This window comes from Chrysemys picta, chromosome 1 (assembly GCF_011386835.1).
Source record: "Chrysemys picta bellii isolate R12L10 chromosome 1, ASM1138683v2, whole genome shotgun sequence".
NCBI lineage: Eukaryota > Metazoa > Chordata > Testudines > Emydidae > Chrysemys > Chrysemys picta.
In genome coordinates this window covers 298,099,408-298,122,849 of record NC_088791.1, presented here as the reverse complement: position 1 = coordinate 298,122,849, position 23,442 = coordinate 298,099,408, and the positions used below count along the sequence as shown (strand labels likewise).

At 41.2% G+C, this 23,442-nt stretch overlaps 1 protein-coding gene across 2 annotated transcripts in view; it reads left to right on the top strand.

Moving 5' to 3' along the window:
- Window positions 1-23,442, top strand: part of KPNA3 (karyopherin subunit alpha 3) — an 83,690-nt gene that overhangs the window by 48,423 nt on the left and 11,825 nt on the right. For both annotated transcript variants that reach the window (XM_005287118.4, XM_065593992.1), the window contains 10 exons: window positions 1,448-1,537; window positions 1,810-1,839; window positions 1,930-1,982; window positions 2,071-2,166; window positions 6,176-6,261; window positions 11,675-11,761; window positions 12,148-12,317; window positions 13,678-13,722; window positions 15,537-15,668; window positions 19,703-19,831. In XM_005287118.4, the coding sequence (XP_005287175.1) occupies window positions 1,448-1,537; window positions 1,810-1,839; window positions 1,930-1,982; window positions 2,071-2,166; window positions 6,176-6,261; window positions 11,675-11,761; window positions 12,148-12,317; window positions 13,678-13,722; window positions 15,537-15,668; window positions 19,703-19,831 (918 nt within the window). The remainder of the gene's footprint in view (window positions 1-1,447; window positions 1,538-1,809; window positions 1,840-1,929; window positions 1,983-2,070; window positions 2,167-6,175; window positions 6,262-11,674; window positions 11,762-12,147; window positions 12,318-13,677; window positions 13,723-15,536; window positions 15,669-19,702; window positions 19,832-23,442) is intronic.

The following is a 23,442-nucleotide window of genomic DNA, read 5'->3' as shown; positions in this document are numbered from 1 at the left end:
TTGGAGCAAATTCGGTTGTATCTTAGGGCTTGGCTGTAGACAATGGATCGTGTGATGTGTCTTGGATGGAAGCTGGAGGCATGTAGGTACGTATAGCGGTCAATAGGTTTCCGGTATAGGGTGGTGTTTATGTGACCATCACTTATTTGTACTGTAGTGTCCAGGAAGTGGATCTCTTGTGTGGACTGGTCCAGGCTGAGGTTGATGGTGGGGTGGAAATTGTTGAAGTCCAGGTGGAATTCTTCAAGGGCCTCCTTTCCGTGGGTCCATATGATGAAGATGTCATCAATGTAGCGCAAGTAGAGGAGGGGCACTAGGGGACGAGAGCTGAGGAAACGTTGTTCTAAGTCAGCCATAAAAATGTTGGCATACTGTGGGGTCATGCGGGTACCCATAGCAGTGCCACTGACTTGAAGGTATAAGTTGTCCCCAAATCTGAAGTGGTTGTGGGTGAGGACAAAGTCACAAAGCTCAGCCACCAGGCTTGCTGTGGCCTCATCAGGGATACTGTTCCTGACAGCTTGTAGTCCATCCTCATGTGGAATATTGGTAAAGTGCTTCTACATCCATGGTGGCCAGGATGGTGTTTTCAGGAAGAACATCAATGCATTGTAGTTTCCTCAGGAAGTCGGTGGTGTCATGTCTAAAATGTGGAAGAGAGAGTTTTTTCTGTGGAAGAGAATTTTTTTCTGGTGAATAAACAAACTTGGAATAAAAATCTCAAAACTACAAATAAAACATGTTTGTTTGGCATAGTCGAAACCTTTATTTGATTTTTTTCCTCTTATAAAGGTAGAAAACTTAGAATATAAAAGGTAGTAAGCAAGCTGATTAAGCAGACTGTGAATATTTTGTGGATGCTTTAACATTGAAAATGCAGCTTATTCAGAGAAGCTCATCTGAGTAGTTACTAAACAAAGCACTAAGTTGCAGGGTACTGTGTTATAAGTAGAAACTGTTGTTAATGCTGCAGTGACCAGGGTCTATCAGTGCCAGTGTGTTGGAGCATGTTTGTTTACACCTAGGATTAAAATAGATGTAATCAGGATATCTGAGCAGCTTGTAATAGTCTTATTTACAAACTAATTTTAGTCTTATTTGACTAGGACATCATTATTCATTTCTAATTTAAGTGACTGTTGAGGCAGAGCTATGTGTGCTATAAACTCCATGTAAAATATTGACACTTTTTAACTGAAAGGTGTTAACTATCTATTTTATGCAACGGATTGTAGTATTTTGTCATGGTTCACAAGATACATGCTTATATATAGATTCAAATCCATTTTAGCTTAAGACAAAATGAGTGACTTACAGCTGCCCTACTGTCAAATCAGTCTGGAGTTCCAAATCTCTTTATGTAAACAATCTTATGTAAATTATTTTTAAGTGCCTCTGTTTGATTAGTCAGTATTGATAAGCATTAAAGTGTCTTTAATATCTTTAGAACAAAAGAGATGAACATCTTTTGAAAAAAAGAAATGTCCCTCAAGAAGAAAGTTTAGAAGACTCAGATGTCGATGCTGACTTTAAAGCAGTAAGTTGCTTGATTCTGAATCTGCTTCTAAAACTTAGTTTCTTTGGTAGTGGCTAGAAGACTTTTGTTCTGTTATTCACTTGAGTTTGAGTCTTATGTTCATTTTTAAAATGCCTGTAGATGGACAGAAAAGGCAAATCCGAGCAGTTACAACTCCAACGAAGTAGTGGAGTGACACTGCTCACCATTGCTCAAATGTTTAGTCTAGAATGTTTCAGCATTAAATGTAATTTTAGTAATTTGTTGCTAAATGATCTCTTTTTCTTTTCAAGCAAAATGTAACACTAGAAGCTATATTGCAGGTATGTTAAACTTAATATCTTCAGTTTCTTGAATTCAGAATTTAAGGCTCATTTGATGGATTTCTGAATTTGTTTATTTTTGTATTGCAGAATGCCACAAGTGATAACCCTGTGATCCAGTTGAGTGCTGTCCAAGCTGCAAGGTAAAAAAACCCAGCAACATGCACACAGTTGCTACAGAAATTTTCCTTGATGATGTTATTTACTCATCTGTCTTACTTAATTTTACAGAAAACTGTTATCCAGTGACAGAAATCCACCTATTGATGACTTAATAAAATCTGGAATTTTACCAATTCTGGTCAACTGTCTAGAAAGGGATGATAAGTAAGTAAACATTTTTTTTCTTTTCCCCCTTTCCTTAAGTTTTATGATTAAAAGGCAGCACTATTTCAGATGCAAACTTATGACCATGGCCATGTATACTGGGCACAGTGGGACCAAATACCACAGCATCATTGATCTTGGTTGCTGCACTCTTCCCCAGGCTGCCTGTTTCAGCAGCCTACACTTCTGGCTCCCTTCGCTCTTTCTGCAAGGTGGACTTCAGCTCTGGCTCCACTGAACAGTACAGGGAGCATTGTGCTGCTATCTAACTTCTCTTTGAAGGGAAAGCTGGAAAACAAAAGACAGCTGCAGGCAAGTCCCAGCAGGGCAGAGTTCAGAGGGATATGGTGAATTCCTTGGAACACCTTAGAAAAATGCCAAATTGCACAATCACAGAATCATGGAGTCCATGGCTCTGATTGGGGAGTTGGGGCAGTTCATAAACCCTCAGCTATCGTTTCAGACTCTCTTCACTCTCAGGCAGGCATCACTGTATTTGTTTACACTCACTTTGAGTTTTCAAGGTTACTTCTGCAACCATAAATTAGAAACATTTTTAAATGCAAACAGATTTTGGATGCCATTCTGCAGCTGCAGAATCATAGAATACACAAGGCCCTGCTTGTGACTTGCTCAGCAAACCAGCTATTATGGAAATGCCTGGTAACAATTTCATAATTAGGGTTGCATTATAAAATGGGCTATAAGCGCCCATTTTTCTGCAAAAGTAGATGTCCAACTGGTGTGACATTTCACACAGTTGATTTTTGTCCATTTTCTGTGTAGTTTTTTATGGCTTCTTTGTAAATTTGTATAGGGAGTCTTTGAAATTGGGATCTGGATGAAATTTTTCCTGGGCAGTTCTTTTATTGTGATCCATATCTTTTAAAATATTGTCTACAAAATTTGAGTAGGGATATAGATCTGATGCAGTAGGTAGTTAAAAACTTAAAGTTGTAGTTAGGGTCATTTTTAGCTGCTCTTCATGTTATAATTGAAAGTTTATGCACTGTACATACAGACCTGACTGATGGGGAGAATGGGGAACTGAGTGAACAGAAGCCTGATTGATGGAGGTTGGGTGCATGTAAAACCTCCACTAGAAGCCATGATTTACTGTCACTTTCTCGTACAACAGAAGCGATTATGCACAGCTATTGTCTGTTAGCAGATGCTCTTTTAACCTTTTTGTGTCCACAATACCCATTCCTTTCCTACACCACCTCGAATTAAGAATGAACATATCTAGGAAGCTATTTCACAAAAAGCTCCAAGAAGCAGTTAGGGTTGCTACCTGTGCAACATACCTGAAACAAATCAGTGAAAGCAAGGAAATGAAAAGTTAAGTCATCTAATAATACATACCCTGTACTCCTCCAACCACACGCACACATCTTACGATTATCACAACTACCATACCGTTCACTGCAACCTTAATTCTGCCCCCTTGTATAAATGCTAGCCCTCCATCACTCCCTTTAACCACAGTCTACACACAACTCTTTACCAAACTACTACTGTGTATTTGGCTAGGCACATGTCAGATGCAACATGCATGGTCTCAGGGAAAATAAATACTCTATATACACTCATATTCCTAACTGATCCACAGAGCTTCTTTAACAGGCTATATTCCCCTGCTCTTGTTGGTGGAAGTGTGATGGCATTTTACTGGCAATCAGTGATATGGGACAGACCAGTTCTGTGATGCTTTTGCATTACAATGCTCCTGTGACAAATTTGTTCTGAACTTTGTCCTTTCATTAATCTTATCAAATAGGGTCTCTTGTAGGAGTTCGTGTTTTTCTTTTTTTTTTTCTTTTTCTCTCTCTCTCTTTCTCTCTTCAGTGCCATATCCTCTAACACACCACATGCTAATGGTCTTCCATCTCACCATGTCTTGGGTCAGCCTCTTTTTCCTTCAGTCTTGATATTTTGGACTCTTCTTACCCACATAGTTGCCAGGACTGTGTTTATATGACCAGTCCGTCTGTTTGGTCCAGTTATTCTGTAATTTAGTGAGCATAAATGCGCTGTTTATCTTAGGCCATCCAAAGTAGTCCATTTAGAGATGGTTATTTCTAAAAATAAGTCAAAGTTGAAACTGTGCTATGTTTTTTTCTTCCTTTCAGATGTCTTCTTTTTGGAAATAAGAAATATGCAAATGTCAAAAATGAATATAATATATATCTAATACCTTCTAGATCAGTGGTTCCCAACTTTAGCAACCCAAGGACCCCCATTTTGATTTAAAAATTTTCATAGCCCCCCAAGCCGGCTTTTAATTTTCCACAGGGGTGCTCAACCCCTGCTCAGGCCCTGCCCCCACTCCACCCCTTTTCCCAAGGCCTCACCCACGCCCTCACCCCTCTTCCCCAATTCTTTCTGCCCTTCCCCGAGCGCTCCCCATCCCCGCTCCTCCCACCGCCCTCCCAGCGCCTCCTGTACGCCGCTGAACAGCTATTCCGTGGTGTGCAGAAGACACTGGGAGGGAGGGTGAGGAGTTGATCAGTGGAGCCGGTGGCCCTGGACATGACTCACGGACCCCTTGGAGCCGGACAGGACTCACAAACCCCCTGGAGTACCCTCAGGGGTCTATGGACCCCAGTTTGAGAACCGCTGTTCTAGATACTTACGATATTTTACAGTGAAATTACCAACACCATGTTAGCCAATGCAACTGTTTCCTCTACCACTTATAGAAAAAAACAGACCAAACCCCACAATCCCCACTGAAAATGTGGCAAAACCAAGGACCCTTGCATCTTGCTTTCAAACATTCACTCTGTTGCACAAAGAGATTATGGGCATTCCATAATGGGTGTTCTGCTGAGAACAGCCTGCTTCTGTTTCCTCACCCCACTCTACAGGACAAACACATTGAGCTGACCAGCCCTAAAAGACTTCAGTTGCCAGGTTAAAACCTGAAATGGTCTGTATGATAATTTAAGATGTTACATGACAGTTATTTTCTCCCCTGTATTGTCAGTATTTGCTTTAACTGTGTACAAACTCCTGTTTTTGAACCAATCCCCCCCCCCTCCAAAAAACCAACAACATAGGACTGAATTTCTGTAGTGATTTCAACAAGGGCAGGGGGAATTGGAAGAAGTTTGGTTATATTTCTGGTATTTGCTCTCTGGGCCCTTTGCAGAGGCAGCACACTCATCCCTTGGGGAAAGATAATGGACTTTTCCAACTAATTAAGGAGTGACATGGCAGTGGATGGAATCCCTGGCTAGAAATATGGTCGTCAATACAATAAGTATAGCATGTGTGGTGGGGAGGAGTGTTGCAGATCTTAAAGATATGTAAGACAAATGTTGGCAGGTTTTGGAAATGGCAAGTACAGGCCCATACTTCTGCACGCTTGTCACTCTCTTGTCCGACCCCTGTCAGCTCCACAGGCCAATCAGAGCTGCTTCATGTGATTAACAACTGGTCCCATAGCATGTGGAGCAACTAGTGCTCCCTTCCACTTCACTGGAATGCATGGGGTTAGAGCATGCAAAGTCAGAGCAGGCTGTGGAGTAGCAGCTCCTGCCCCTCCACTCCCCACTCAGTGAAGATCCCCCAATGATGTTACCTTCCCCCCAGGCCTCAGAGGGGGACAAAGATCCCCCAGTGCTGGTCTCTCCTCCCTCCCAAAGCTTAGGGGAAGGGGTATTTGTATCAGCTGTGTGTGGGGCAGGCTCCGCAGTGTGTGGATCTGTCAAATATGGGGAGGTGCCTTAGTTGTGGGAGGGACAGAATCAATTGGCTTGTTTTCAGTGGTGAGGAGTAGTAGATGAGGCTTTGGCAAGTATAATTTTTTTTCCCATTCCCTTAAACTTCTCAATTCTTCTGAAATGTCTAGTCTTTTTTTTTTAAACTACACAATACAGTATTAAATTCTGCAATTTCTATATATAGACACAGCTAATAGCTGTAGAGGGCAACCATATAATAGCCTAATGAGCACACTTCAAATTACTGCTTGACTTAATTTTTTTTTTTTTTTTTTAAACAGTCCCTCATTACAATTTGAAGCTGCGTGGGCACTGACTAACATAGCATCGGGCACTTCTGCACAGACCCAAGCTGTGGTACAGTCAAGTAAGTGCTAAAAGTTGCTCATTTGTGGGATATGTGGATGTTGCTGGGTAAAGGTGAAAAGTGTCTTCCATTTGGAATTTTTATATTAAAACCATGAAAAAGAAATTAGCAGAAAGGTGCTAGAAATAATAGTCGTGCTTTTGCTTGTAACCCTTGAGGTATTTGCCAACAATGATTAGCATTAGGAAATTGAGGCCTGAGTATGGAAGTTTGAAGAGTCATCTTATGAGCATCACAGAAAATGTTAATTCTTTGTCACTCTTGAAAAGATATTTCCTGAAATTGAGTGCTATTACTCTCCACAGGACTAGAACCAGAAGGCTTAATGAATAATTCTTCCTACTTTAAAAAGATACTATAAATGTTACAGTTTTAAAAATGCTGTTAAATACAGATAACTGCGTTAGGGTTGCACAGTTGAAGTTAGTCAGGAAATGCAATCGTTGAAGATTTTAATAGCAGCTTTAACATGAGCACATTGTTCAGTTTATCTAGAATTCTTGTGCTCATCATGACATCTTTGTGTTATGTCATAAGCAGTGATATATGAAGTTGTGTATTTAAGCAGAGTAATAAAAATAGGAAATCCATACACATGACAGAGCCTAATTAATGATTTCATATAACTGACCACTGAGAGGCATGAGGGGAACATGTCCTCTCCCAAAATCTGGCTGGATGTCCTGCTCAGTTAATACCTGGCAGGGAAAATGCAAGGGTAGGATCAGTCCAGGTGTCTACTGCACTTTTAATGGGAGTGGAAGGGAAAGTGACTCAGGTGTCAATAGCTGTATTTTGTTTCAGGAGAGCAAATGAGAATGAAAAGTGCAATTGCTGGAGCTTCTGCTGTTTCCACAGGAAGAAAGGGGGAATAAGAAGCAAAACAGCCTCTGAGCTGCTCCTCTTTTAAGAGGGATGAGGAGTGAGGGAACAAAGGGTGCCTTGGTGCTGTTGTAGAAGGAAAGAGGCTATGCTTTTATCTTGCGCTAGCTTAGGTACTGAAGGAGCTAGGAGGCTAAAGGCTGTTGGCAATCAGAAGAGAACACCAGAAAAGGGGCAGTAGCATTAGGGGCCTCACAAAAAGAGATGGGGACTGATTATTTTAAAGAGGTGAAAACAGGGATGATTTTATTGATTTTTAGAGGGGCAGATAATGCATGCAGTGTAATTTGAAAGACAGCATTAATTTTGTTTAGGAGAAGAGGAGAGTTGATTTTTGAGAGGAGATGCATTAACTGGCTTGGTGGGAGAATAAATTTAGAGGAGGAAATTGGTGTGGAGAGATTAATTGAGCTAGAATTTATTTATTTAGGGGGCAAAGATGTGGAGGGAATAGCTGATTAGATGTGACTGAAGGTGAGGTTGAGGGGGGATGGGAATTGAAGGATTTGAATTACTTTCCTGCAGTTTGGCCTGTACCTTCCAGAGGAAAGGAGGGAAGGAAGGGGTAAAAATGGTAACTGTAAGCTGCCCCTCTCTGCCTATCTCCCATGAGCCCAGCTACCCTTTCTGCTGCAGCTTGTGTCTCAGCAGCCATGTTCATTTCTTTCTTTGCATTTTGGTGCGGGGCGGTGGTAAGAGGGTGGTAGCTATATTAGTCTCATAATTAGATATTTTCAACAGACGGTGGTGGTTTAGCCACAAGCTGCAGCTGAAAGGCCAGCCAGGCTTGTGGCAGACAGGATGTAGAAAGGAACTAAGTCCAAGGAGGAGTTGGTTTTTGTTGTTGTTGTTTTTTTTTAAAGTTAACAAATATATTCAGAATATCAAAGAAAAGGTGTTTTTAACTTTCCCTTGTCCTTCCACTAGGAACTGCTTTTCATAGTCAAAAGCATTGCATAAATCCCCCAATCAGTTTTGAACTGTTTTTAATATTAAACTAATGAGAAAAAAGGAAAGGAACATAAACTCTGGCAAGTCAAGTGTAAAAGTATATTTAGGCGGGCAAAAAAAGAATTTGAAGAGCAATTAGCAAAAGATACACAAACTAACAGCAAAAACATTTAAGTACATCAGAAGCAGGAAGCCTGCCAATCAGTGAGGACAGTGGATGATCAAGGTGCTAAAGGATCGCTCAAGGAAGACAAGGTTGTTGCAGAGAAGCTAAGTGAATTCTTTGCATTGGTCTTCATTGTAGAGGATGTGAGGGAGATTACCACATCTGAGTCATTCTTTTTGGATGATAAATCTGAGGTACTATCCCAGATTGAGGTATCAGTAAAGGAGGTTTTGGAACAAATAGATAAATTAAACAGTAATAAGCCACCAGGACCAGATGGTATTCGCTCCAGAGTTCTGAAGGAACTCAAATATGAAATTGCAGAACTACTAACTGGGTATGTAACCTATCTTTTAAATCAGGGGTGGGCAAACTTTTTGGCCTGAGGGCCGCATCGGGTTTCAGAAATCGTATGGAGGGCCAGTTAGGGGAGGCTGTGCCTCCCTAAACAGCCAGGCGTGGCCCCCCCCCCCATCCAACCCCCCCCCCCCCCCCCCCCCGCTTCTCGCTCTCTGTCCCCTGACCGCCCCTGGACCTCCCGCCCCTAACTGCCCCCTGACGCCCTATCCAACCCCCCCCCTTCCTTCCTGACTGCCCCCTGGGGACCCCTGCTCCATCCACCTCCACTGCTCCCTGACCGCCCCTGGAACTCCTGCTCCTGACTACCCCCCGCCGCCCCATCCAACCCCCCACCCTTCCTGGCCGCCCCCCTGCCCCATCTAACCACCCCCTTCTCCCTGACCAGATATGGCCCGCAGGCCATAGTTTGCCCACCTCTGATTTAAATCAACCTCTGTTACCAGATGACTGGAGAATAGCTGATGTGACACCAATTTTTTTTTAAAGACTCCAGAGGCAATCCTGGCGACTACCGGCTGGTAAGCCTAACTCCAGAACCAGGCAAATTGATTGAAACTATAGTAAAGAACAGAATTATCAGAGATCTAGATTAACACAATTTGGGGAAGAGTCAGCACTGCTTTTGTAAAGGGAAATCATGCCTCACCAATCTATTAGGCTTCTTTGATAGAGTCAACAAACATGCAACACAGTTGAGCCAGTGGATATAGTGTACTTGGACTTTCAAAAAGCCTTTGACAAGGTCCCTCATGAAATTCTCTTAAGCAAAGTAAGCAGTCATGGGGATAAGAGGAATCAGTAACTGGTTAACAGATAGGAAACAAAGGGTTGGGATAAATGATCAGTTTTCACAATGGAGAGAGGTAAATAGTGGTGTCCTCCAGGGATCTGTACTGGGACCAGTCCTATTCACCATATTCAAAAATGATTTGGAAAAGGGGTAAACAGTGATGTGGCAAACTTTGCAGACGATACAAAAATAGTCAAGATAGTGAAGTGCAAAGCTGACTTTGAAGAGCTACAAATGGATCTCACAAAACTGGGTGACTGGGCAACAAAATGGCAGATAAATTCAGTGCTGATAAATGCAAAGTAATGCACATTGAAAAACATAATCCCATCTATGCATATAAAATGATGGGGTCTAAATTAGCTGTTACAACTCAAGAAAGAGATCTTGGCGTCATTGGGATAGTTCTCTGGAAACATCTGTTCAATGTACAGCAGTAGTCAAAAAAGCTAACAATGTTAGGAACCATTAGGAGAGGAATAGATAAGACAGAAAATATAATGCCACTATATAAATCCATGGTATGCCCATACCTTGAATAATGCTTGCAATTCTGGTCTCTCCATCTCAAAAAAGACGTATATTAGAATTGGAACAGGTACAGAGATGGGCAACAAAAATGATTAAGGGTATGGAACAGCTTCCATGTGAGGAGAGATGAAAAAGACAGGGACTCTTCAGCTTGGAAAAGAGAAATGCAAGTTTAGAATTTGCAGTGTTGTCAAAAGTGCAGAGAAACAATAAAATCCCAGGATCGCACCTGCAGTTTTTCTCATGTCTCAATGCTAAAGCAGCTTTTTCAAGGATTTTGATACTATTCAGTAAGACAGTTCTCATGCAAATTATCCGAACAGGCTGTTTTCTGTCAGGCTAGACAGAGTATATGCAGTGATTTTACAAAAGGTGCAAGACTTAGATGCCAACTGTGTGCGCTCAGTGATTTTTCAGTTATTACTTCTTCAATTGTCTTTTTCCAAATCTAGTAATGTCGGTAGTCCTCAGAGTTATTTCCATTCCGGGTATCAAACTTGAGCTATTTTTGCTCCAGCGCCATTGAAAAGAAAGTATAGTTAAACTTTACACTTTTTTTGTGGGGGGAACCCTCTAATTTTGTTCTCTAATTACTTAAACAGATTTTTGCAAAAATTCACCTTCTGTTGGAGGGCAGATGTGAAACATTTCATCCCGCTTCTAAAAACACAAAAGTTGTGCTATCGAAAGAAATAACACTTACTTGATCCTCCCCAATCCAGACATGCTGGCTCCGTGTACCAGCAGAGTTATTTGGTTGAGCCATTGATTGTAAAGAAAGACAGGCAAGAATATTCCATTAAAGTAGGACCTTGTGATCCAGGTAGGATTGAATGTCACAGCACCCGAGGGAAGTGAAGTTTTTAGGTGTCAGTGTGTTGGATGTCTCTCATATCTGTTGAGCACTGTTACTAATCTTGAGGCAACTTGAACAAATTCCTTTGCAGTTTGTCTTAACTGCATGGAATTTTTCCATAGATTTTGTTCATTAATCTGTTCAATTTTTTCGGCTTACTACTACCTCGTGTTAAATTATCAAAAATAAAACAATTGTGTCCACTTGGAATTTTTTTATATTGCAAATTTTCTATTTAAAAACACACTTTAATTTTCTTAGCTCTTAATATTTTAATGTTTGTAGTATTTTCTCTTGTGAGTGCTAACTCATTCACCAGCATATTAATCAGTTTTAGTTTGCCCGATGGGTCTACATGATAAAGTATGATAGTGTGCAAATGAAAAGTTTACCATTAAGACTCCTCATGCTTTCAAGGAATGGGTTATGTGAGGGGAAATGGATGGCTCAAGGGGAATAGTACCAATATGAATTCTTAAAGAGGTGGTTTTTCCAGGTCATGGTGTTGAGGCACATTGTCAAGGCAGCATGGGAAGCTTGTGTTTCTGCTCTGGTTATGCACCTGTTTTTTGGGTAAATAGAAGATCTCAATTTCCAGGACACTGGACTTTGTACCTTTAACTTAAAATTTTGTTTAAGTGTATTGACTCCCACCTTTTGGGAGGGGAGCTTAGGTGCGGGGACCATTGTTTAACATTTGGTTGTTTTCTGAAAGGAAACATTTTTGAGAATTTATGTATATTTCTAACTTAAACTGTAAGGTCTTAATGTCAGGCAAAGTTATGGAATTATATAAATTTTAATAATAATAGACTAAAATATTGTGTACAGTTTCTTCTATGTTCCACTAACAGGGTCGAATCTTTTCATTGTATAGATGCAGTACCCCTCTTTTTGAGACTGCTTCACTCACCACATCAGAATGTTTGTGAGCAAGCTGTTTGGGCTCTTGGAAATATTATAGGTAAGTGCTAACTGTCTTTTTAAAAGTACTTGAAATTAAATCAGGGGACATATAGGAATTTTAGATTCTAACTTTTGAACATTGGCATTACCATATGAGACTATGTTTCCTCTATATTCTCTGGTTTCATATAATTTTCCACATGGCAAGAATCCATATGTATATACTAATTATTAAGTTTGGAGAGTTAGTGACTTCATTTGCTATAAGAAATTTTAATATAAATTTTATGCCTCCTAAAATATTTTTATTGAACAGCAGCTTTTGGTACTAAACTTCTGGTGAGGAAACATAGAATATCAGTATCCCAACATAAGTCATTGCATACATTTCAAGGTTTTCCATCTTTAATGTAATTTTTTTTAAAACAATTTTCATTTCTGTAGGTGATGGTCCTCAGTGTAGAGATTATGTCATATCACTGGGAGTTGTCAAACCTCTTCTGTCCTTCATCAATCCCTCCATTCCCATCACCTTCCTTCGGAACGTCACATGGGTCATTGTAAATCTCTGCAGGAATAAGGACCCCCCACCGCCTATGGAGACAGTTCAGGAGGTAAATAATTATAATAGGACTGATTTTTACACCTTATCTCTGGGCTACAGGACAGTTTTTTTTATGCTGCTGTATGTGCTACAAATTAATGCATGTTTTATGATGCTGCCTGGTATTAATTACCAGTTAATAAAAGTATCAAAGTGTCTATTTATGTAATCTAATTGGAGGTTATAACTAAACTAATTATACCATTTGAGAGTGTGTATGCTGACTAATTAGTCTTTGGAAAATTTGTTGAAATAGACTGTCGAAAAGCGAAGACTGTAGAAAGTGTTAACTTGAAGAGTTAGTTTAATTTGCAGCATTTCATACTTTCACCAAACAAGAGACTACTACATACAAATAGCTATTCAAATGAAATTACTTTTAATTATGTGAAATGTAAGTAAATAATTAAGTGGGTGTGTCATTTTAATATATATTTAAGTTTTGAGTACTTATCAAAATATATAGTGTCAGTGATATGTCCCCATTTTAAAACTGAAGCACCTGAAAATACTTGACTGCCCAGATATAAAAAAAATACAGACTTGAAGACCGTTTCGGCCAATCGTAAAAAGAGGGATGCTGGTTTACTGTGGGTTATACTACCAACCTATTTAAAGCTCTACTTTGTTTAAAAATATATTCTGATGTCTATAGTCTTTTTGAAGCAGTTTGAAGTATCATTTTAGTGCAAAATGAAGTATGATGGAACTTCAGAATTGAGAGACTGTATAAGCAGAACACTTTTTTGTTTAAAAGTGAGAATTTACCAAACAAGGGTTTATGTATTGTAGTAAGAGTGACTTTGCTTTGGCTCTACACAAATGCATGTAAAAAAACATTTTATTTTGATCCTAGTAACTTCCCAAACAAGTGGGGGTTTTGTTGTGCTTACATTTTTACTATACCTGGTAATTTTAAACACAAGCTTTCATAAGTAGTATAGGTGCTGGAACTAGGGGTACTGCTGCATCCCCTGGCTTGAAATGGTTTCCATCAAATACAGGGTTTACATTTTGGTTCAATGGCTCTCAGCACCCCTGATAAGTAGCTGGGAAAATCACTAAAATTTATCTTTGCTCTTAAGTTTGCTTATATTCCCTGAAATTGTTCTCTTCTCTCTCACTACTCCTTTAAAGTATAGCATTGCTGCAACTTTATTTTGCATTTGTACAAAATTCCTGCAAAATATTTAATTTTTTTATGACGTTTGAGTGAATGCCATCTGTTAGGAAACATACGTGTATAATACATGAATAAATCCTCAAACCATACTGTTCTACATGTTCTACTCTAACTTGCTTTTACACAGCTGATGTTACTTTGTGATGGACAGGTGCCACTATAATTATTGATAGTTTATTTTTTTCAGATTTTGCCAGCATTGTGTGTTCTTATATACCATACAGATATAAATGTAAGTAAAAACAAGACAAATACCTTAAAATTTTGAGTTTTGGGATATTTTTTCTTTGTTTCTCTAGAGACAAAAATGTTTGTGTATTGTATTTAAATAGTAAACTTGTTTTGTACGTTAACCTGAGTATAATTAAGTGAACACACTACTGTCAGTATTTTCATAATAATAGATTCCGGTCATCAGGAGAGTAAAGGGGGAAGCACAAACACCATTTCTGAAATTTAGAAACCTTTTTACCCTTTACATAGTAACTATATACACAAAAGTTAGCTATTTAGGTTGAAATTTGTGAGATGCCAGATTTACATTTGCCTGTGCTCCCTTAATTCTTCCTCTTGATTGTCCTGTTTATGAAATGTATTTTAATGTGTGTATTGGAGGGGGTAGGTCCAAGGCTTCCCCTCCTAAGGTCAACCCCTGAGGGAGAGGGGGGCAGAGGGCCCCATGCCTCCCTCGCCTGTGGGTACCTCCCCCGAAGCTCCCATTGGCCACGGTTCACCGTTCCTGGCCAATGGGAGCTGTGGGGGGCGGTGCCTGCAGGCGAGGGCAGCGCGCAGAGCCCTCCCCTCCCCCAGGGGCCACAGGGATGTGGTGCTGGGCGCTTCCAGAAACGGCGCAGGGCCCACTCCGCCACGGGGGGCAATCCCACGGGCCAGATCCAAAGTCCCGACCAGCCGGATCCAGCCCGCGGGCTGTAGTTTGCCCACCCCTGGTCTGGGAGGTGGTTCAGCAGTCACCTGCACAGTGTGATGTGGAGGTGCTGCTACTGTTTTGATAATGGACCTGGCTCTTTTGAATGTTCGTTTTCAGTTAATGTTTTAGCATGTTGTCAACATTTCTATGGAACACAAGTAAGAGATGGGAAATTGTGACTTCACAGTTTATAACTTAACCAAACCTAAACAGAAATTCATGGGTCAAAGAAAAAACACCTTTCTAGTTCTGTAAGATTTCTCAGCCAATTTTCAAAGGTCGTCTGCAAGCACTGGAGAGGTGAGAGCTTTTAAAAACAAAAGTTTGCAAGACTCTCTTTAATGGAAAGTATTAGGCACCCTAAATAATAGGGATCACTACCAGCTCCAGCTATAATATAAATAATCTCTTTTCCAGAATAAACCCAGTGTATTAATATGTATGTATATATATTCATGCATCCTTCAAGATTAGGATTAAAGTCTCTGTGTGTTTACTACATTCACTTATTACTGCAGTGTAGCAATCTCAAATAGACTGCAGTAGCTGTTTAAAAGCACCAAGTAACATTGCACAACAGTTTAGAACAGGACTTGAATAAGACTTCTTCTAACTAAAATTGCAGTTAGAATTTTAGATAGGAATTAGACTAGTTCTCCGACTCAGTGCTCAACTCTTAAAACCAACACATGGTCTCTCTTAATATGACCATAAGGCAACTTCTGTCTTAATCAACAGATAGTAACTCCAGCAGTAATCCTCATCACCTAGGATTTAGGATTTCCTTGATTGTCTTCCATTGAAATACTGACCAGGCCCAACTGTACCCAAAAAGTGTTTTGTTTTTTTTAATTAACCCCCCTCCCCCCCCCCAAGTTTGTGACGAGCACATGTGATGCATTTGAACTATTGATGGAACAAATGACCATCTGTTTAACCATTGTAGTTGCCATCATAACATTCTAGCTAACTGTTTCTCCTGGTAGCATTTCTGAGCTCTTCCTATGGCTAAATTGCATGCTCTTTTTTTAAAAAGACTTGTGGAGTGTTGATCACACAATTCAGATGCAGTCTTACGCTCAGTGTATAAGCTGTCTGTTCTTTTCTGCTTCCTGCAGATTCTTGTGGACACTGTTTGGGCTTTGTCCTACCTAACAGATGGTGGTAATGAACAGATACAGATGGTCATTGATTCAGGCGTTGTACCTTTCCTAGTTCCCCTTCTGAGCCATCAGGAGGTTAAAGTTCAAGTAAGTCTGTTTTTTTATTTCATTGATAATAATTAAACAGGTATGTTAGCAACAAGAAGAAGGTCAAGGAAAGTGTGGGCCCCTTACTGAATGGGGGAGGCAACCTAGTGACAGAGGATGTGGAAAAAGTTAATGTACTCAGTGCTTTTTTTGCCTCTGTCTTCACGAACAAGTTCATCTCCAGACTACTGCACTGGGCAGCACAGTATGGGGAGGAGGTGACCAGCCCTCTGTGGGGAAAGAAGTGGTTCAGGACTATTTAGAAAAGCTGGACGAGCACAAGTCCATGGGGCTAGATGCACTGCATCCGAGGGTGCTAAAGGAGTTGGTGAATGTGATTGAAGAGCCATTGGCCATTATCTTTGAAAACTCATGGCGATCGGGGGAGGTCCCAGATGACTGGAAAAAGGCTAATGTAGTGCCCATCTTTAAAAAAGGGAAGGAGGAGGATCCAGGGAACTACAGGCCAGTCAGCCGCACCTCAGTCCCTGGAAAAATTATGGAGCAGGTCCTCAAGGAATCAATTTTGAAGCACTTAGAGAAGAGGAAAGTGATCAGGAAAGTGACCAGCAGGAATTCACCAAGGACAAGTCATGCCTGACTAGCCTAATTGCCTTCTATGATGAGATAACTGGCTCTGTGGATGAAGGGAAAGCAGTGGATGTGTTATTCCTTGACTTTAGCAAAGCTTTTGATACAGTCTCCCACTGTATTCTCGTCAGCAAGTTAAAGAAGTATGGGCTGGATGAATGGACTATAAGGTGGATAGAAAGCTGGCTAGATCATCAGGCTCAACGGGTAGTGAGCAATCGCTCCATGTCTAGTTGGTAGCCGGTATCAAGCGGAGTGTCCCAAGGGTCAGTCCTGGTGCCAGTTTTGTTCAATATCTTCATTAATGATCTGGAGGATGGCGTGGATTGCACCCTCAGCAAGTTTGCAGATGGGAGGAGTGGTAGATTCGCTGGAGGGTAGGGATAGGATACAGAGGGACCTAGACAAATTAGAGGATGGGGTCAAAAGAAATCTGATGGACAAGTGCAGAGTCCTACACTTAGAATGGAAGAATCCCATGCACTGCTACAGACTAGGGACCGAGTGGCTAGGCAGCAGTTCTGTAGAAAAGGACCTAAGGGTTACTGTGGACGAGAAGCTGGATATGAGTCAACAGTGTGCCCTTGTTGCCAAAAAGGCTAACGGCATTTTGGGCTATATAAGTAGGGACATTGCCAGCAGATCGAGGGATGTAATCATTCCCCTCTATTTGGCATTGGTGAGGCCTCATCTGGAGTACTGTATCCAGTTTTGGGCCCCACACTACAAGAAGGATGTGGAAAAATGGGAAAGAGTCCAGCGGAGGGCAACAAAAATTAGTAGGCGGTTGGAGCACATGTCTTATGAGGAGAGGCTGAGGGAACTGGGATTATTTAGTCTACAAAAGAGAAGAATGAGGGGAGATTTGATAGCTGCTTTCAACTACCTGAAAGGGGGTTCCAAAGAGGATGGATCTAGACTGTTCTCAGTGGTACCAGATGACAGAACAAGGAGTAATGGTTTCAAGTTGCAGTGGAGGAGGTTTAGGTTGGATATTAGGGAAAAAAAATTCACTAGGAGGGTGGTGAAGCACTGGAATGGATTACCTAGGGAGGTGGTGGAATCTCCTTCCTTAGAGGTTTTTAAGGTCAGGCTTGACAAAGCCCTGGCTGGGATGATTAGGTGGGGATTGGTCCTGCTTTGAGCAGGGGGGTTGGACTAGATGACCTCCTGAGGTCCCTTCCAACCCTGATATTCTTTGATTCTATGAATACTTTTAGTAAGTTATTTTCCATGTGTCCTGGAAAAAAAAAAATTTTTGTTGAGTGGTGAGACTAGCATTTACAATCATGTTAGTTAATTAGATTTAAAACTGGATCCCAAAGGCAGTGTCCCTACTAGGAAAGAAGGCATGTTTTTGAAATGTGTTACTATCCTTGTGTAGATGGGGAAGCTTGTATTTTAATGTGTGTATTGGAGGGGATCAGTCCAAGGCTTCCCCTCCTAAGGTCAACCCCTACTAGCTAATACAAATTGCCATGTCTGCACTACACAAACCTAAAGTGGGAGGAGGTGATGGTAAGTAGTGAACTGGGGATGTAGTGAGGGTGAGAAGTCATGTTGGGGGATTGGGCCATGCTACATTAATCCAAGGTTTTTGGTATAGAAATAGGTCTGTGCAGGTCACTAAAGTCTTGTTGAAAGATCTGTCAGGCCCTAGTTTAGTTGTAGGAAACTCTTCAGATTAAATTGTTTTCTAATATGTAGATATTTTTAATAGAATTTCCATAGCCGTCTATTGAAGGTATATGTACAATCTCCTGGTGTGTGACCTTTGTGTAAAAAAAATGAATACAAGTTGTGCAAGAAATGATACCCATTAAAATGTCTTCCATTGAGTGGTTGTCAACTTCACATTCCTTTTTAAAAGTATAATGAGACTTGTGGTACCAAAATATTTTTTGATCAATTAGTATTTTTATGTTTCGTCTTCTATAATCTGTAATGCATTTTTATCCAGTCTAATCTCTTTTACTCTTGCCTTATCCCTAAAATTTCAGTCTCTTTTGTACAGTGATGTCCTGAGACTCTTGGCTTCTTATCAGTTCTGCTGCTCTCGTACTTGTGTTGATTCTTCTTTTGAGCTTTCAAATCCCAGACACCTTTTTAATTTTTTTTAAATTATTAAAAATATTAAATTATAACAAAACAGATCTTCAGATAGCCACATTGTTAAGTCTTACAAATGTTCTATGGTAGAAAAAACTTCAAGTTGATGAGAACTGAAGAAAATAAAAGTAAAACTTGAACATGTTATGTATATATGATATATGACACATAGTATTCAAACATTAATTTACCATAAGGAATATATAATGAACAATCCCTAAACTTCACTCTAATCTACAAAGGTTTGATAGATAATTTAGTAGGGCATCAGAAAGAGATTACCTAAAGGGTCTTTTCTCTCTTCCCTCCCCCCCCCCCCCCAATCTATTTATTTAACTTTGAGACTGTTTCTAGCCATTGTTCTTGCAAGGGCGAAAACCTTCAAGTTTTCCTGAATTGTAATCCTCTGTTATTTGGTGCATGTATTACCTTGGGTATAGGAAGAAGAAGAGCAGGTGCTGTATATGCTGATACCTAATCCTGGAGATAAGAATGGTTATTTTGGGACCTTTGAGTGCCAAAATAAACTCAGATGCTATAATCCTCTTTAGTAAGGAAAATTGGTATTTCCCTGTAGAAGGTAGGGACCCAATCTAGTTTAGCCAGGTCAAAAATGTGATGAAATGAGAGGATCTTTAAGATAAAATTTTCACCTTTAAAAATTTTAGTACTATGAAGCCATGGTGCAAAATAGGACCTTTTTGTGGTATCTGTATGCTTATCATGTTTCTTAGTTCTTATTTCCTTTGGCTGTCCTGAATTTTTTTACTTAAAAAAAATATGAGTATTTTGAATATATTGTCAGTTGTGAAACATTAATTACTTGACTAATGAATAAAGATCTAGAGCCTACTGAGAGCAATTTGAGAGTCAGTACTTAGTAGGAAGGGGAAAAATGGGGAGTTCTTGTAATGTTACTGTAGCACAGATCTGAGTTGAATAGCTGTCTGGGGAGATACAGAAAAAGCATGGGAACATTAAATGTAACTCAAATCAGACCTCTTAATTAATTGGTCTTCTCAGTCATCTTCTTCTCTTTCAGTTTCAAGTTCCTTAATCTTTCTTTTTAATAACTTTGAAATCTCGCACTCTCCTTGACTTCTGATGGAACTTTTTCACTCAAGAAAATATTTGTACTCTGCCTTTTCACTTTGCGGAGAGGTGGTGCAAGAACTCCACCTTGCTCACTCTCAGCATATTGCTGAGCCTGGTTTTGAAGATACAATGTTAAATTATATTTCAGGAAATGACTGGCTTAAAGGAACACTATCATGGTTTTTTTTAGTTACAATGCATGCAGTAATGTCTTATTACTTTCTTTTCTTCAAATGTAGACAGCAGCACTGAGAGCAGTAGGCAACATAGTAACTGGTACTGATGAACAAACACAAGTTGTTCTCAACTGTGACGTTCTCTCTCACTTCCCAAATCTCCTGACGCATCCAAAAGAGAAGATAAACAAGGTATATTTTGGTTTTATTTTCATTTTTGTTTTGTTTCTAGGTTCACCTTTTAGGTTGACAAAACAAAATATCTCTCCTTTTGTAGCACGTGGCAAGCAGAATTCCCAACTACTTTTTATTTATTTTATTCTTTTTAACTTTAGGGAACAGTTTAAAACAGTTTAAAGCCTTCCATTAATAACCATGTCTGCATAGTGGCCACAAACTATTCTCTTTGAGATATGATTGGCAATCCCACTTAAAGGGACTACTTTAATAAGAGCGGAAAATACTGTCTTTTCAGATAAAAATGTTGCTTCTGTAAAATTTTACAGCATATAAATACCAAAGGTGAGTACATGTAGGAGAGATGTGGTTGGAACTCCTCTGCTTCAGACCAACAGTGAAAGCAATATTGAAACCTACACACTTTTTTTTTTTTTTTTTCCAGTTTTCACTCCTGGCAGACTTATTTATATAGTGCCAGAGGTGTGCACAGATTTAATAAGACTGTGTGAGCTGGTGGTCTGATCCACCAACTGAGGAAAATTATACTCACTCAAACCAGCTGCACAGATCTAGTTCCTTTTTCAGGGCTTTCTTTATTAATTTAGAAACAAATGTAAAGCAACCCAAAACAGATTTACTTCCCAACAGGGCACAGTAAAAAGATAAAAAGCTATCTCCAGAGCTTCACAGCCCTCCTCAACAGAGGCTTCCCGTTGTGTGCTCTTGCTCGCTCTTCGTGGTCCCCTCCCCGGGCCTTCTGCCTGACACATGGAAAGGCATCTCCTAGCTCAGAGGTGGGCAAACTAGGACCCGCGGGCCACATCCGGCCTGTGGGACCGTCCTGCCCGGCCCTGGAGCTCCCGGCTGGGGAGGCTGTCCCCCAGCCTGTCCCCCCTCCCTCGCAGCTTCAGCTCCCCGTGCCGCCAGTGCTCTGGCTGGCTCCGGCCGGGCTCTGAGCGGCATGGTAAGGGGGCAGGGGGGAGTTGGATAAGGGGCAGAGGGTCCTGGGGGGCAGTCAGGGACAGGGAGCATGGGGGCAGTTGGATTAGGGGGTGGAGTCCTAGGGGGGAGGTTAGGGGCGGGGGGGTCCCAGGAGGGGGCGGTCAGGGGATAAGGAGCTGGGGGGGGGGTTGGATGGGTTGGGGGTTTTGAGGGGGTCAGTCAGGGGGCGGGAAGTGGGAGGGGGCAGATAGGGGGCGGGGACTAGGCTGTTTGGGGAGACACAGCCTTCCCTACCCGGCCCTCCATACAGTTTGGGAACCCGATGGTGCTCTCAGGCCAAAAAGTTTGCCCACCCCTCTCCTAGCTCCTTGGGAGAGGCTGGGTCTCTCCTATTTGCTCTTCTGTTTAAGAGGCAGGAAGCCTTCTATCCAGCTACCTCTAGGGCACATGACTAGGAACAAGCATGTGACCTGAAACTACTGCTTCCAGGTGTAAGGGCCTGAGGGCTGTAACAGGCATACAGGGACACACACATTGGCTCCAGTGCCCTATTGTACATCGTATCTGTTTCAAGGATCTAAAGATACCTATCCTGTGATCTAAAGATACCTATCCTAAGTGTAATCTTAGCATTGAAATACAATACTTTATATCACTATATGAGAATTGAGTCATCTGCATTGCAGTTAATATTCATAAATAAGTATTATCACTTTCAGTTGAGCCCACAGGAAAAGCAAATGTGCCCTTCAAAATATTATAATTACTAGCCTATCACTCATCCAGCACTATAATATTTGCTCCGCCACCTTCCCAGTTTTGGCTCTCTGGAAAGTTTTTACCTATGCTTATTTTTGGCGATTTAAAGGCAGCTACTGTTTGAGTAGAATCTCTGTTAGTTCCGCTAAGATGGTTTTCTGAGCCTCACTTGAAGAAAGGGAAGGCCATTGTTAGTAATTGCCCAACATAAGTGTCATTTTAAAGGGAAGATGGGGTTTTCCTTTTTTGTGGGGGAGGAGATGGAGGTAGAGTGATTTTCGTTAAAGGGAGAAGAGAGCTAAATGCCTTCTAGAAGCCCCATTTTTATACCAGGAATAAATCATACCCTCTACTGCGGCATCTGAGGAGCATCCTGAGGCTTCTGACAGCAACTGGCATCCTACCAGCTTCCATTGCAGGATGTGTAGAGCAGAGAGAACCCTAAATGTTGACCACTAGTGCCTACCAAACCATTAAAACGTCTCTATATTGCTTAAATAGTCTTCATGGAGAATGGAGAAAGTGCCTCTGCTAGGATGGGAGCAGTTAGTTTCCTGCCGATCAAACATCCTGTCTGACGTTACTCAGTATGCAAACTATCTTCTTCATGGGAACAGTCACTCGGGCTCTGAAATCCTATTCCCTCCCACTGAGACAGGCAAGGTCACTCCAGCTTCTTCACTTCATATAGCAGAGCACTCTTGTGAAGCACTACCCGGAGGAGAGCAGACCTATTGCCTTCTGCCCAGCTTCCCTTTTCCTGTCACCGCCTTTGGTGCTTTCAGGGGGATATGGATTCCTCTGCTTTGAAGAGAAGGGGAAAGACAGCCTGTGCTTCCTTTCCTCTCTCCTTCCAGCTTTGTCAGTGGGCTTCCCTGTTGTGTGTGCAGGAAGTGGAGAAGTTAATGGGAGGAAGTACTCAGAGCCGTTCCTATGCTATGGTTACTTGTTTGTTTAGGTGTGGGTGGGGCAGTTTGTGTTCAGTAAGCGCTGCCTCACCCCTCTTTGATGCCCCCTCCACCAAAAAGACAGGTGAATGGAGGAAAAGCTTCCTGTCTTTCAGGATACATACACTTACTCCCTCCCCTGTGTTATCTGCAGAGGAGGTCCCCTGGTGACTGCCCTCTGCTCCCCCTAGCCCCTGCCAGTTGCTAGGAGCCCTGAAGGAGTTCTCTCTGACATACAGCTGCAGTTGCTGGGCTGTATCCTACTACTTTCTGCTCCCAGAAAGGACTCTAGGAGCTGCTTCTTAGATGTCATGACAAGGAGTGGGGCTTATTTCTGGGTTTATTTAAAGGGGGTCATAACCCCCTCTTTAAAAAAAAAAAAACAGCTTACATTTGGACGCTAGTAACCCTGAAGAGAGTGAGGCTCAGGATACAGCTGCTCCCAGGAAAGAACCATATGAGCTCGTTATTTTGAGCTTTGAATTATTTTTCCTTTTACAAAAGGACCGTCTGGGAGTGTTCTCTGAATCTGCTATGGGAGTTCTTGGTAACTCTTCCTATATAGCCCTTTTAAAAAAGAACTGTGTGATTTCCTTGAGACTTGGTTCTGCTGCTGAAAAGATAACTGAGCAACATGAGGATTACCTGTCTGCCCAGTGAGGGGGCCTTGAATGAATTGCATCAACACCACTCCCTGGTCCAAGAAGACAATGGAAATAGGAACTGAACCCAGGTCTTTTTTTGTGCCAGTGCAGAAGACCACTACTGACTAAACTATTGGTTATTTCATTTTCTTAGGATGAGGGTCTTCTATTCATTTCTAGTTTTATATGCAAAAATCAGAGATTAAAACTTCTCACATCTGAGTTTCAATAAACAGTATAAGCAAACCCCTCTCCTCCCCCCGCCTCCCAAGTAATTCAAAGCATATTTGAGCTAAAATCTGCAGTCAGGCCTCTGGATTCCCTGACTCAA